At 38.5% G+C, this 16,236-nt stretch overlaps 2 protein-coding genes across 2 annotated transcripts; both read left to right on the top strand.

Moving 5' to 3' along the window:
- Positions 1-2,189: 2,189 nt before the first annotated feature.
- Positions 2,190-3,828, top strand: LOC116213401 (strigolactone esterase D14-like). The gene is made up of 2 exons (XM_031548300.1): positions 2,190-2,674; positions 2,889-3,828. The coding sequence occupies exons 1-2, from the start codon at positions 2,304-2,306 to the stop codon at positions 3,316-3,318; spliced, it is 801 nt and encodes a 266-aa protein (XP_031404160.1). The 5' UTR covers positions 2,190-2,303; the 3' UTR covers positions 3,319-3,828.
- An 8,062-nt stretch (positions 3,829-11,890) lies between these two features.
- LOC116213400 (probable strigolactone esterase DAD2) lies at positions 11,891-13,672 on the top strand. The gene is made up of 2 exons (XM_031548299.1): positions 11,891-12,500; positions 12,715-13,672. The coding sequence occupies exons 1-2, from the start codon at positions 12,130-12,132 to the stop codon at positions 13,142-13,144; spliced, it is 801 nt and encodes a 266-aa protein (XP_031404159.1). The 5' UTR covers positions 11,891-12,129; the 3' UTR covers positions 13,145-13,672.
- Positions 13,673-16,236: the final 2,564 nt, after the last annotated feature.

Here is a 16,236-nt window from a genome sequence, read left to right as displayed (position 1 = left end):
TCATATATATTGGATGCTATGGATGTTCTGATAAGAATTATGAGTAAATTGAAACAAAGGGGAGCCTTCCAAACCATTAGAATTTCACCTTTTTGTCTACGTCAATGCGCAACTTTGTATGTGACAACCCCGCCTAATTACATATACACGGTTCTATACTTCAGTCCCTGAACCTTTACATTCTCCAGCAAATGCTAAGGCTACCCCTCTCTCTAAGATGATCGTCGGAATATGAATATATACATGCACTAGAGTCTTTTGTCTTCTATGATATATATGCAGGCCTTCTATCTTACCGGGGATCCACTATCACTCGGAAAAATTTGCGTGCGAGATAGTATTGATATGGTTCTTTTGGCTCATAATGTAGGAGTGTAGAACTTTATGTGTGTTGTTCACAATTCCCATTTCTAAATCTTGGATGCTTCGGACTATTGGTCCCAATGCAAAGGTGAAATGAACATAATTGATCATATCAAAGTAGAGATGGCCGAGAATAGAATATCCACGGAATTGAGATAGCGGAAGTGGCCAAATTGAAAAGTAGAAATAGCTAGGAAAAACACACAGAACAACAGAATCTAAAATGCCTATCGAGCATTCTTCCTTAAACAGGAAAGGATGTTGCGATTTTTTTTAGCCGTGGAAGGTTTCACGAGAAGTCAGCACCAACTAGGATTTAGCCATCCCTTCCTAACTGCGCATACTTATAGGTTTTAGAAAGCTTGAAAATCAACATCTTCTGGAGTAAGTCTAGCTTCCACGTATATCCACTCAAATCGTTAAGCATCAATAATTTCACGCTGATGTAGAGAGACTCGGTACGACAGTTTTATAACACAAATGCTTGAACCCGTGTTCTGATATCGTGATACCAAAGCACATCTAAATGACTAGAAAGTTTGCTCATCTTCTCAAGGTCTAAGAGTCAAATCTTGTTAGAACCTTATGGGAAATGATTATTTTCTTGAAGTTATGTTTGTTTGGCGTAAACAACCTGCTTAATTGGCGAATGAATGGATTAGGTCGGGTTTACACTCATGAGTTTCCGACCGTGTTACAGGAGAGAAAAAAACAATAGGAAAAATTCTAACATGACAAAATGTTTAGATTGACATATTTAAGTTAAAGTATTTTAGGTTGCGTTTAATAATGGAGTGAAGTTGTAATGATGATTAGCAAAAGATATGTGTGAGAACTTATTATTAAATAGGAGAAAAATGAAAAAAAAAAGTAATGACTATATTGTTAAATTGATGGAAGAATTGAGTGGAGATAGGAAATTTATTATTAAAAAATTAATTATATAATGATGAAGAAAAAAATATGGATGAAAATTTATTATTAAATAAGAGAAAAGAACAAAATAGTTATGATTATATTATTAAATTTGAAAAAAAAATGGAGTTGAGTGGAATCGAAATGTAATTTCACTCCATTCCCCAAAAAACTCTCAGTGGAAGAGTTTATTATTTTTACTATTTGTGATGTATTGTATCAAATTCTAAATACTTGAATTGAAATATAAAACGCTTGAGCTGAAAGCACAAGTAAAAAATACTTGTACTAATAAGAAGTATTAAAAGTAGCAAATATTTAAATTGAAATATTAAATATATGAATTAAAAATGCCGCATATATTATCATGATCAGTTATCATGTTAGACTTGTACTTACGTAAATATCTTACTTTTGGTTGGAGTTAAGCATTGCATATTTTGTTATTGTTATTCCACGGATATGGTGTAGATTTTTCCACAATCTAACGGACACAACGCTAACTGCCCCCAAAAGAAGCCACTCATGTGAAAGCCTAATGGCTTTGAAAATAATATAGAAATTAAAAAAATAACAAAAAAAAAGAAGAAGCAAAATCACCAAAACTGTGGCTCATGGCAAATTGAGCTCTTATTGAATGAACTTAAAACAATATACAAGTATTAAAAGAATACCGAAGCATATCTTAATCAGAGTCAAGTCAATCCCGGAGCATGAATTATCACTGGCCAGTAAGTGGAGAATTTCCCGAGGTCTCACCGAAAAATACAAGCAATATATAAATAAGCAAACCCCTCTCTCTGCATCTCCGAATCTCTCCCATAGGGTGGCTATAACACAAGCTCCTCCCAATCCCAGAAACAATGGCCCAAACATTTATAACCCAAACAAATGAAAAAATAATAATTAATTTTTGAAACCCCCCCCCCCCCACAAAAAAGAAAAAGGAAAAAAACATACCTTTCACTAATCCAATCCCAGAGCTCCCTTTTAATCTTTCTTGCTGTGCAAATTTCTCCTAAGCCATGGGGAACAACATCTTAGACGCCCTGAACGTTCGGGTTGTCGGGACAGGGCAGCGGTTCCTGGTGTTCGCCCATGGGTTCGGGACGGACCAGTCGGCGTGGCAGCGCATCCTCCCCTTCTTCACCCCACACTTCCGGGTGGTCCTATACGATCTCGTCTGCGCCGGCAGCGTCAACCCGGACCACTTCGACTACCGCCGCTACACCACCCTCGACGCCTACGTCGATGACCTCCTCACCATCCTCGACGAGCTCGGCATCGAGCGCTGCGCCTACGTCGGCCACTCCGTCTCCGCCATGATCGGCATCCTCGCCGCCATACGCCGCCCCGAGCTCTTCACCAAGCTCATCCTCATCGGAGCTTCTCCCAGGTGAAGTACTCTCTCCGACAGTTGACTCACATTATACGAGATACTAGCGCGTCGGTCGGTGTCAATTGGGTTCGGTTAACTGCTAAATTGTCACTCCTCAGATGTTCGAATTTTACTGTGGAGAATGTTTTTTATTATGATCGATTCGGTGAATTTAGTGATCGGTCGCCGGAATTCACGTCGGAAAAATGTTGTCTTGGCCGGGTTCTTGTAGGTTCCTGAACGACAGGGACTACCACGGGGGGTTCGAGCTGGGGGAGATCGAGAAGGTGTTCTCGGCGATGATGGCGAACTACGAGAAGTGGGTGAACGGGTTCGCGCCGCTGGCGGTGGGGGCGGACGTGCCGGCGGCGGTGAGGGAGTTCAGCCGGACGCTGTTCAACATGCGGCCGGACATATCGCTGTTCGTGTCCCGGACGATCTTCAACAGCGACCTCAGGGGGGTGCTGGGCCTCGTGAGGGTGCCCTGCTGCGTGATCCAGACGGCCAAGGACGTCTCCGTGCCGGCGTCCGTCGCCGAATACTTCAAGAGCCACCTCGGCGGCATGACCACCGTGGAGATGCTCGACACCGAGGGCCACCTCCCCCACCTCAGCGCCCCGAGCCAGCTTGCCCGTGTCCTCCAGCGAGCCCTCTCCCGGTGATTCCCCGGCCGCCGCTCGCCGTCGCAGCGGCGAAGGCGATACAGTGGTAGGACCCCCTTTTGACCACTCGGCAGTCGGTAATACTTGTCCCCATAAAAAAGAAAAAAAGAAAAAAGATAGAAGACAGAGAGTGAGAAATTGCGTCCGACCGATGATGTCGGGCCCACGGAAGAAAAGAAGTCTTAAGAAGTGTGCAGATGTTGACACGTGGCGAGTATTTTGTGGACACAGGTCGGGATTATTATTATGGTGATGTGATCAGGACGGGAGGGAAAGGCTGAGGATGTGCACGTGAGATGCACGTGATGACGCATCCCATTTTGTCTTTCTGTTTGTTTCTTTTTTCTTTTTCTCTCTCTCTTTTTTTTTTCCTTTTATTTTATTTTATTTTTATATATTTACGTTCGCGAAATTTGGCTGATTTTTCTTCGACTTGGGAAGATGAAAGGAAATGAAATAGATATGTGACTTGAGCTGTGTGCGTGCTTAATGCAACCCTTCTTTCCGCAATATTGTGGATTTTCGACTCTTTGTCGTATGCCTCGAGGACACGGCGAGATTTCGAGTTCAATGGGTCTGAGCACAGCAGAATGATCTTGGTGGGCCCGTCTGGCCCCACCACGAACAATCTCAGAAATCTTATTTTTGACGTTGCATGTTTCACCACATATTAGTATTAACAATTACTTTACTTTTTTTTTTTGGGTAAGGAATAATTACTTTATTTTATAAAACAGAAGATGTAAATATAAATATATAGGATGCACTTGCAGCATAGCCCACAGTGACTAACTGGGCCTTTGCCCAAATATTCTCTGTCCCTACAGCTTTTACTGATTCTCATTACAATCTCTTGCTCTGGCTATCGCACAGAGACGGATGGGACTCACCAGAGCCATATATAATCCTGTTGAATTTAGGATACAATTTCAGGTTTCTCGAATCTTTTTTAATAAGGCATTTAGTGGGATATGATCATTTACTTTTCCGGGTACTCGGGTGATCTACTCAGTGTAAGGACCGAGTTTTATTCGTGACTGATTTTTTCAATAAGCATAAAAAATTTTATGCTTTCAATATATCCAGATTTTTTTTTTCATTTAATTTGCGTCCTATACTTTCAACAGATCTAGACCATTTTTACTCTTTCCATGTATTTAGACATATTTAATAGATTCTCCATGATTTTGTATCCATCTTATTTTTACATTTTTAATGTAATAGAAAAAATTTACATTGAAATTTTTTTCATGTCTTTCGTGTATAGACTATTTTTGTCATTCTATGTATATAATCTAATTTTATTTTTATCTCTACGTTTTTTTATATATATCTAGACAAATTTTAATTAATACTCTTTATGACTTTATTAAAAAAAAATTTCAGTGTAAACCCTAGTATCCGGAAGTCCAATTTGGCCCCGACTAGTCCTGTTGAGCCCGGGATAAAGCTCTTCCAGCGTGGCTTTTCTGCATTCATAAGGACTCGAACCTAAGATCTTACTTGAACGGAACAAATACTGAATCGTTTGGACCAACCCATGTTGGTAACTTCATTTAAATTCTTTGTTCCATAGCCTTGTTAATCGTTTTCTGAAGAATTAGTAAGTATTTTATATTTATAGTTCTAATGGCTATTTAAATAAGAAACTGTAAACGTATATATTATTTTATAGGAATAAACACATTTTTTCATTGTTTCGTTCAATATATTTGCACTGCTCATATACAATTTTAACATAAAGGGGAAATAACTCGGAACTTCTAATAGGTGAATTTGCCAACTGTTATATATGCGGTATTTGTTCCCATTATCATTACATATTTTTTTATGCATATCATTTGCACCATATATATTTTTATTTTTGAGTATGTTCCATATAAATATAAGTAACATATTATATATCAAAAAAGAGATACAGTGCAATAGCATGCATCCTCACCTGAGAATTCAAAAGTTTCAGATTTTACTTTTATATACCATATATAAAAGTTAAGATAGAATTTAGAAACGTGTGAAGGATAAAGCATACTTGTTATTTCGTGTGACATTTTTGAGTCCCTAGAAATAAAGATGTGACAAGTGGTTTGACAATATATTGTCATCTCATTGATAGAAGTTTGAAAGACATCTACCCATTAAAGGTAAGTCAAGTATATGTAAGACTGTGAATGAGATATTTGTACTTCTAAAGAAATAATTTCACTTAAACGACAACCAACTATCGGTAACTATTCCAAGACCTAAAAACGACTATTTTAAAAGAAATAAGTAATGAAACTTTATGAAGAAATTAATGATTCCGTTGTATAGAGTTTAACCCAATAAGTCTAAACCGCAGTATGCCCGGACTTTTTATTTAATATTTATATATAAATTTATGAGCTTCCACCGCTGCCATATTAAATACTAGTGTTTAATGTATGTGCAAATTAATGACGTATTGTATCATATTATTTAGGGGTACAAAGCTAAATTAGAAATGAAAATTCTATATCAATGTTGAGCTGGTGCCTATATGTTTTCCTCTCCCTTTAAGAACATACATGCATCTAGAGACGGGGTCTCTCGTAGTGTCATTTTCGAATCGAGATAGTGGTCCTATATATTAAGCTGAGTTTGGAGTTTGTCCAGGTAACTTTAGTCTGCATCATGATACTGTCGGATATATCTTTGATATTATTGTTGCATGCAGTTAAGGCATCAATCAACTAATGTACAATAAATATAGGACTCGCAGATGGATCATAACGAGTTGGCTCCAACCTAACTAATTAAAAAAAAAAACAACAGCATATACATGTGGCATGGCGCAGTTAAATGAGTTTTCCTAGTATACAATAAAAAGCTTGACAAGCAAAATCTTTTCTATTTAAGATAAGCATACTAGCTATATTACATCAATGAAGAGATACCACACGAGTCAATCTTTGGAGATGTATGCAAATCACCTTTCCCACGTAAGTCAAATTCCCAATGAGGAGAATTCTCTTAGTGTCAATTCCAAATAAAAGGAATCTTTGTTTTTTAATTCGACATATTTTTAATTTATTAATTGAAATTAATTCTCATTAATTCTCGTATCAACTTGACTATGAGAATGCGGTTCTCACTACAATAGAGTTTATCTTAGCTAGCAGTTATTTTTACTTTGTACAATTGATTTTAACCGTAGTCAAATCTTTTTCTGCAGTTCAAAAATCGCTGTCTAAGCAACCGCGAGAAGTCTTTCTCTCTGCAGAATTTCACCCTTAGGTTAAGACACCTCTCGGGCTGCGGTTATAAAATCGCAAGGAAAATATTTTTCCTCTGGTAGTTTTAGCTGCAAGTAAAATACGCATGATAAAAGCTTATTAATAAGTTACCGCGTCACATTGTCATGAATAATGAAAGGGGGCTTATAGCTTGTCAAGCAAATCTTTTCTATTCAAGATAAGCATAGCTATGATTACCTCAATGAAGAGATGCAAATGGGTCAATCGTTGGAGATGTATGCAAATCACCTTACCCACGTAAGTCAAATTCCAATAAGGTGGAGGAGAAAATATCAGAGTCAATTTCGAATAAAAGAAATTTCTATATTATGGGATATTTTTAATTTAATAATTAAAATTAAATCTTTTCATGTATCGACTGGTATTATAATTATGAGATATTTTCAATCCATTTTGATTCAATATTACAAGTAAAATACTTCTAATAAAAAGTTATATGGATGAAAAGGGGCTAATAAGTGGGAATCACTCACATAAATGGAAAACGCATGCGTGCTTTAAGAGGGAAGAAGAATTAGGTCCTTAAATATCGCAATAATGATTGTGAATGTGTGGAACACTATTGGAAAGTTAGGGCAACGTGGCATCATAGGATAGAAGAAACAGAACGGATTAAAAAGCAAAATAATTAATACTAAGGATAAAAATGATGATTTACGATTGAAATGATTGTGTCCAAACTCTCCAATAATAATCTAACCAATCAATGATACAAAATTAAAGTGAGTTGGATTCCATTTAACTTTGCAGTGAAGACCTCTCTCTTTATTCTTTATGTGGTTTTCCGTATCAATCTAATCGCATTTCCATTTTTATTGTCTATATATTCAGCAAAAAATAATCGCATACTTATTTTTTTATTGTTTATGTCTCTCTATTGTAAGTCGGAAAAAGAATAGTACTGTCCAATGTCTTTTTTCGTCCTTAAACCCACCATATCACATACATAAAATTTATGTTATCTATATAATTTCAAAAAATTAAAGTCCATTTGTCAATTAGTTCTAACTAGCTATATCTATATAGGGCACCTCTTTCAATTCGGGAATCACAATTCATATGAAATTACTACATATTTTTAACTTATTAAATGAGATTAATTCACATTTAAGTTTCGACTTGACCATAGTGGAAACTATGGACGCGATATTTTTAACTTATTCATGCATGTTCACGTTTCTTATTCTAATCTCTCTCTCTCTCTCTCTCTCTTCCCTTTCTCACTTTGACGAGGTCGAATATGTGTAGATGCTATGGGCATTGCAAAGCAGGAAAAAGGAAGAAGAAGGAAAAAGCTGTGGATAAGATACGCCGTATGACTCATCATACCAATTAAGACTCCATCAACACTTCCCTCCACCACATTATTGTACCTCCACCGATATAAATACCTAAACTTATGCTCACCAATGTATATGTTGTATAACATGCCAAAAGTACGAGATGAAGAAAACAAAGAAATTAAATAGAAGCCAAATAAATATATGGCAAAATTCTCTAGATCGATCAAAAGAAACATGAATAGTTTCACAGAATATTAAACCTATAACTTTTTGATTACTAGACTAGAACGTGTGTTACTGTCCTAGATTCTCTTTGATAAGATATTTATCTTTTAAATAGACGTAGAGTTTATCAGAAATCCTGAAACAGTAGAAAATAGTATTTTGTCTCATTTCCTCGCTTATTGGACAAATTTCCAGACTTAATGCAAGAGATCCCAACAGTATATATCTCTCGATAAAACCTTCTTTTGCATGCGCGCAAAGGATGCCAATTATATCGAAGCAAAAAACATGATGTGGGATAAAGGCAAACGGGTAATGGATGATTGTGTAAACCTTTTTCACACTATGATCCATTACCCATAGTGTAAATTTACATCTTATGTGATTAATTTCTTCCTCATATTGAGCCTATATCATTTATTTGTATTATTATCTTTTTCCTTTTCATAGACTCTTAATAATATGAATGTCCTTGTTTTGCAAAATATGCCGTTGTTGGGGGAGGGGGCCCAGCTTATCTACAACTTTTTAATTCATGTCCTCGCATGCCCTTATCTTATTAATGGGAGACCTACTGGTAGTAGACTGGTCCACCTATCTCCTCGCCTAGCTTTCTGGAAAATTATCACGTAAATTGCACCTACCGACGTACCGTATATGTTTCCTTATGCTTGATATCGTCACCGGAGCGTAACTTGCGTCAATGTTTAGGGTAAGGTACCAGTGCTTATGGCACTTCTTATTTACTACGGTGCGGCCACATCTTGGTCGATATATCATGCGATATGAGCAATGTCTATAGTCACAGATCACTCAATGAATTTGTTTTGACTTTCAGAAAGGAAAAAAAAAAAAGAGTAGAAGAAGAAGAAAAGAGGAAGAGGACCAGAGAAGAGAATGGGTGAGGGTTGGTTTGCGGAGGTCAGTTTTCGCCAATAACACCATTGAGTTGGATGCGGCAACGAGAAAAAGGATGGACCTATTGGCCATTAGAACTTCCCCGGTCCCTCTCGTTTTGCTATGGATGAATTCGGCCTGGCCCGCAATTGAATCCAATTCCCTCATCGACCCTACTCTGACATTCCTTGAAGCACAAAATCTCATGTGAATCGACTGCCAATATATATCAATCTTTATTACTGTACCACTCAACTACAACGATGGAGGAAAGATGTTAACAATAGATATGTTCTGTCATGTATGTAGATAGGCTTGATTCATGGTTGCTCTGTGATGCAAAGCGACATAATTAAAACAAAAATTAAACATGCAGTTTGAATAATATAATATGCTTTTGGAAAAAGTTATTTACTTATTTCGTTAATTTAAGGCAAATCTTGGGCCTGACGTCATCGATATTGCCTGTCCTAGCGTCATTATAAGACATCATGGTGCATTTACAAGCCATTGTTGTAATAATATCAATCATATATATTGGATGCTATGAATGTTCTGATAAGGATCATGAGTAAATTGATAGAAAAGGGAGCCTTCCAAACCATTAGAATTTCACCTTTTTGTCTAAATCAATGCAAAACTTTGTATGTGGCAACCCCTCCTAATTACATATACACGGTTCTATACTTCAGTCGCTGAACGTTTACGTTCTCCAGCAAATGCTAAGGCTACCCCTCGCTCTGAGACGATCGTCGGAATATGAATATATACATGCACTAGAGTCTTTTATCTTCTATGATATATGTGCCGGCCTTCTATCTTATTGGGGATCCACTATCATTCAGAAAAATTTGCGTGCGATATAGCATTGATATGGTTCTTTTGGTTCATAATGCAAGAGTGTAGAACTTTATGTGTGTTGTTCACAATTCCCATTTCTAAATCTTGCGTGCTTCCGACTATTGGTCCCAATGCAAAGGTGAAATGAACATAATTGATCATATCAAATTAGAGATGGCCGAGAATAGAATATCTAGGGAATTGAGATAGAGGAAGTGGCCAAATTGAAAAGTAGAAAAAGGAAAAACACACAGAACAAGTGGTCCTAAACAGGCCAAAGTACTTAAAAACGACAAGAAGAATTGGAAAGAGTATAAAGAAAAACAACAGAATCTAAAATGCACATCGAGCATTTTTCCTAAAATTGGAAAGGATGTTGCGATTTTTTTTTTGAGCCGTGGAAGGTTTCACGAGAAGTCAGCACCAACGAGGATTTAGCCATCCCTTCCTAACTGCGCATACTTATACCGCGACACGAGTTACACTCATGTTGTTCCACGTATATCCACTCAAATCGTTAAGCATCAATAATTTCACACTGATGTAGGGAGACTTGGTATGACAGTTTTATAACACAAATGCTTGAACCAGTGTTCTGACATCATGATATCAAAGTAAATAAATGACTAGAAAGTTTACTTATCTTCTCGAGGTCTTAGAATCAAATCTTGTTAAAACATCATGGGAATTGATTATTTTCTTATAGTTATGTTTGTTAGGAGTAGACAACTTGCTTAATCGGCCGATGAATGGATTAGGTTTGCTTTGCACTCATGAGCTTCCGACCGTGTTATAGGAGAGACAAAAGCAATAGGAAAAATTCTAATATGACATAGTGTTTAGATTGAAATATTTAGGTTCAAGAATTTTAGGTTGCGTTTGGTAATGGGGTAAAGTTATAATGATGATCATAAAAATGTATGTTTGAGAACTTACTATTAAATAGGTGAAAAAGATGAAAAAGTAATGATTATATTGTTGAATTGATGAAAAAATTGAGTGGAGATAGAAAATTTATTATTAAAAAATTAATTATATAATGATGAAAAAAAATATGTGAGAATTTATTATTAAATAAAGAAAATAATGAAATAGTAATAACTATATTTTTAAATTTGAAAAAAAATTGAGTGGAGTAGAATCGAAATGTAATTTGACTCCATTCTCCAAAAAATCCCATTGGAATTGTTTATTGTATTCACTATTTGTGATGTGCCGTACAAATTTCTACACTTAAAGTGAAATACAAAGCGCTTGAGGTAAAAGCACAAGTAAAAAATTCTTGTACTAGTAAGAAGTATTAATAGTATCAAATATTTAAATTGAAATATTAAATACATGAATTAAAAATACCAGATATATTATTATGATTAGTTAACATGTTAGACTGACCCTAACTGTAGGGCCTTTGAAGCAAACTTATTAAGGTGAAGCCTTATGTAAATTATTTTACTTTTGGTTGGAGTTGAGCATTGTATATTTTTTTATTGTTATTCGACGGATGTGGTGTAGATTTTTCCACAACCTAACGGACACCTGTCCGGACAACGCTAACTGCCCCCAAAAGAAGCCACTCATGTGAAGCCTAATGTCTTTGAAAAGAAAATAGAAATATAAAAAAAAATTAACCCAAAAAAAAAGAAAGTAAAATCACGAAAGCTGTGATTAATGGCAAATTGGGCTCTTACTGAATAAATTTAAGTACAATGCAAGAATTAAAAGAGTACTAAAGCATCTCTTAATCAAAATCAAGTCGATCCAGAACATGAACGGTGCGTTTGATTTCAGAGTTAAAGTAACTTTGATTTTGATTGTGAAAAATGACAAATGTTGTGTTGTGTGTTGAGTTAAAATTAAAGTTAAAATTTTTGACTTGAAAAATGTGTATTTTTATTGTGTAGTGGGTTGAGTTAAGATTAAAGTTAAAGTTTTGTGATTTTAACATTGAAAATAAACATGCCAGAATTATCACGGTTCAATAAGCGGAGAATTTCCCGAGGTCTCATCAAAAAATACAAACAATATATAAATAAGCAAACCCCCTCTCTGCATCTCCGATCTCTCCTATAGGTTGGCTATAACACAAGTTCCTCCCAATCCCAGAAACAATGGCCCAAACATTTATAACCCAAACAAATGAAGAAATAATAATTAATTTTTGACCAAGAAAATACATTTGCACTCACTCAAAACATAGTATCATCCTTCAATAGGATCCCCCAACAGCCTTTCACTAATCCAATCCCAGAGCTCCCTTTAATCTTTTTGCTGCGCAAATTTCTCCTAAAGCCATGGGGAACAACATCCTAGACGCCCTGCACGTTCAGGTTGTCGGGTCAGGGCAGAGGTTCCTGGTGTTCGCCCATGGGTTCGGGACGGACCAGTCGGCGTGGCAGCGCATCCTCCCGTTCTTCGTCCCACACTACCGGGTGGTCCTATACGATCTCGTCTGCGCCGGCAGCGTCAACCCGGACCACTTCGACTACCGCCGCTACACCACCCTCGACGCCTACGTCGATGACCTCCTCACCATCCTCGACGAGCTCGGCATCGAGCGCTGCGCCTACGTCGGCCACTCCGTCTCCGCCATGATCGGCATCCTCGCCGCCATACGCCGCCCCGAGCTCTTCACCAAGCTCATCCTCATCGGAGCTTCTCCCAGGTGAAGTACTCTCTCCGACAGTTGACTCCCATTATACGATATGCGATCGCGTCGGTCGGAGTCAATTGGGTTCGGTTAACTGCTAAATTGTCACTCCTCAAATGTTCGAATTTTACCGTGGAGAATGTTTTTGATTATGATCGATTCAGTGAATTTAGTGATCGGTCGCCGGAATTCACGTCGGAAAAATGTTGTCTTGGCCGGGTTCTTGTAGGTTCCTGAACGACAGGGACTACCACGGGGGGTTCGAGCAGGAGGAGATCGAGAAGGTGTTCTCGGCGATGGAGGCGAACTACGAGGCGTGGGTGAAGGGGTACGCGCCGCTGGCGGTGGGGGCGGACGTGCCGGCGGCGGTGAGGGAGTTCAGCCGGACGCTGTTCAACATGCGGCCGGACATATCGCTGTTCGTTTGCCGAACGGTCTTCAACAGCGACCTCAGGGGGGTGCTGGGCCTCGTGAGGGTGCCCTGCTGCGTGATCCAGACGGCCAAGGACGTCTCCGTGCCGGCGTCCGTCGCCGCCTACCTCAAGAGCCACCTCGGCGGCATGACCACCGTGGAGATGCTCAACACCGAGGGACACCTTCCCCACCTCAGCGCCCCGAGCCCGCTCGCCCGAGTCCTCCAGCGAGCCCTCTCCAGGTGATTCACCGGCTGCCGCTCGCCGTCGCCGTCGCGGCGGCGAAGGCGGTACAGTGGTGGGACCCCCTTTTGACCACTGGGCAGTCGGTAATACTTGTCCCAAAAAAAAAAAAAAAAAGAAGAAGAAGAAAGAAGACAGAGAGTGAGAAATTGCGTCCGCGGATGATGTGGGGCCCATGGAAGTAAAGAAGTCTAATAAGTGTGCAGATGTTGACACGTGGCGAATATTTTGTGGACACCGGGCGGGATATTATTGTGGTAGATGTGATCCGGACGGGAGGGAAAGGATGAGGATGTGCACGTGAGATGCACGTGATGACGCGTCCCATTTTTGTCTCTCTTTTTGTTTCTTCCTTCTTTTTCCTTTTTCTCCTTTTTTTTTTTGTTGTTTTCCTTTTATTTTGTTTTATTTTTATATGTTTACGTTCGCGAAATTTGGCTGATTTTTCTTCTATTTGGGAAGGTGAAAGGAAGTGAAATAGACATGTGACTTGAGCTGTGTGCGTGCTGAATGCTACCCTTCTTTCCGCAATATTGTGGATTTTCGACTGTTTGTCGTATGCCTCGGGGACACGGCGAGATTTCGCATTCAATCGGTCTGAGCACAGCCGAATGATCTTGGTGGATCCGTCTGGCCCCACTATGAACAATCTCGAAATCTTATTTTTCACGTTGCATGTCTCGCTACATATTAGTATTAATAATTACTTTTCTTTTTTGGTAAGGAATAATTACTTTATTTTATAAAACAGAAGATGTAAATATAAATATGCAGGATGCACTTGCAGCTGAGGTCACAGTGACTAAATGGGCCTTTACCCAAATATTCTGCGAACACCATGCATTATATATATATATATATATATAATATATGCGGTTATATGCACGTTGTATATGTCACATTATGTATTATGTCTGACATGTGTATATGGGCCTATTAATTTATTTGGATCATGGCTCAGTCCATGAAACTATTTGTTTAAGCCCAATCCATCCATTATACTTACTAAATATGGCCCATAAACACACCTTTTCCTCTTCCTGACACTTCACACCGCCTTCTGGTTTTGCTTTTCCTTTTCCTTTCTCTCTGAGTCTTTCTCCTACTTGAATCTGGTTTTGCCGAGAAGAAAGGAAGGAAAGGGGTTTTATGGCAGATTCTGTCTGAATCAGAACAAGTTCGGACAGAGAGAGAGAGAGAGGAGAGAGAGACCAGTTCGAGAGGAAGAGAGGGACAGAGAGCTAGAGAAGGAGCCGGCGGAAGAAGAAGAAGAAGAAGAAGAAGAAGAAGAAGAAGAAGAAGAAAGGAAGGGCAGGGAGGAGGATGTGAGAGCGGCAGCATGTCAGTGAGCGAATAACCCAGCAAAGAGGGAGTTGGGTTTCAGTGGATTGAATAGGGGAAATGTGGGTGCACCTGTAAGGAAGAGGTTAAGCTTATAATCGGGTAAATTAGCTGTGATGCTTAGGTATGTGTGGTTGAATTTGGAGTTGGTTGAACATTCATATTTCTTAGATAATCGACACGGTTCGGTTTGTCCGAGCCGAAATTGTTGTCTTTGTTGTGTCTGTCGATCTTCTTGCATGTGGCTGATATAGAGTTGTTTAATGTTGATTTGCACTTAAAACTTCCAAAGGAGCTAGGTTCTTATTAAGACCAGCTATGCCTTCTCGAAAGTGGGCATATATATAGGTATATCTATATGTATATGTACAAGGTTCTATGAGATAATTGCAAATTTGAGGTTGGTCAAATGATTTCCTAATAATGCCAATTCAGTTTTGACTTTAGTAAGTATTCTCGCATTGTAAAATTGTTCCGTCGGATTAATTGAGGTAGCCTACCCTAAAGTCCAGGGGAAGTAATGGAAGTTGAAATTTATGGGTTTTATAGTAGTGGATAAATAGATGAGAGGATGTAGGTGGGAAATTGCATAGAAGATATGGGTTTGCTGCCTTCTCCTATCTTCAAGTGAGTTGGTATTTCTTACTTAGGGTTGCCTCATCGATGGTCTGTTAACGTGTATTTTGGGTGTGAATCTTCGTCATTTAGGTGTATTTCATCATGAGAAGGTCATGGACAGATATTCATATGTATGCATATATTTATAATTTCATTTTCTAACCGTGTCTATATTTTTCACGTTGCATGTTTCACCACATATTAGGATTAATAATTACTTTTTTTTTTTTGGTAAGGAATAATTACTTTTTTTTAAATAACAGGAGATGTAAATTGAGCCTTTGCCCAAATATTCTCTGTCCCTACAGCTTTTACTGATTCTCGTTGAAATCTCGTGCTCTAGCTATTGCATAGAGACGGATTGGACTCACCAGAGCCACATAATCCTGTTGAATTTAGGATACAATTTCAGGTTTCTCGAATCTTTTTTAATAAGGCTTTTAGCGGGATATGATCATTTACTTTTCTGGGTACTCGGGCAATCTACTCAGTGTAAGGACCAAGTTTTACATGACTAGGGATTCGTGACTGATGATTATAAGGTTCAAAGACATCCTATGATGATGACTCTGGAATTCCGTTGGCATGACTTGACGGGAGCTAACGATGTCTATGAGGGGAAAGGATGGCAAAAAAATACTATTGGTGAGTGGCATAAAGATCGATGAATGACCATTAGCAGATTACCATGTACTCGTGCAGTTCCTTTCCCAAAATCTCATCTCAGTTCATGTCTTTCTTAGCTTATCTATCCCATATTTGAGGGTAGAGATTGGTAGATCCTTCCATTAGACCTTCGAGCTGTTATGGTGCACCACTAGATCTTGGCGTCGAAGACCAGTTTATAGAACGTTAATCTTGCAGTCATGGTGGTCACATGGATGGTATAGATTCTTGTTTTGCTATTTGTACCAATACTGCAGTTTACATGCATGAAAAGGAATGTTCTAGCGCTCGAGAATGGCGAAATGATGAAGTTTTGGTATACTACGCGGAGGTCCAAGCTGGCCGAGTCCCCGTGTCTTTATAGTATTCATATAATGTTGAGGCCCTACAAGAGTGCCATCTTTTTAGGTAGAGAGCTCAATATGGCCTTTGGACATGGTTATGGTGATATCCTCGTCAATCTGGATTCC

The sequence above is a fragment of the Punica granatum genome, chromosome 7, assembly GCF_007655135.1.
Source record: "Punica granatum isolate Tunisia-2019 chromosome 7, ASM765513v2, whole genome shotgun sequence".
Lineage (NCBI taxonomy): Eukaryota > Viridiplantae > Streptophyta > Magnoliopsida > Myrtales > Lythraceae > Punica > Punica granatum.
This window is presented reverse-complemented; position numbering and strand designations above follow the sequence as displayed.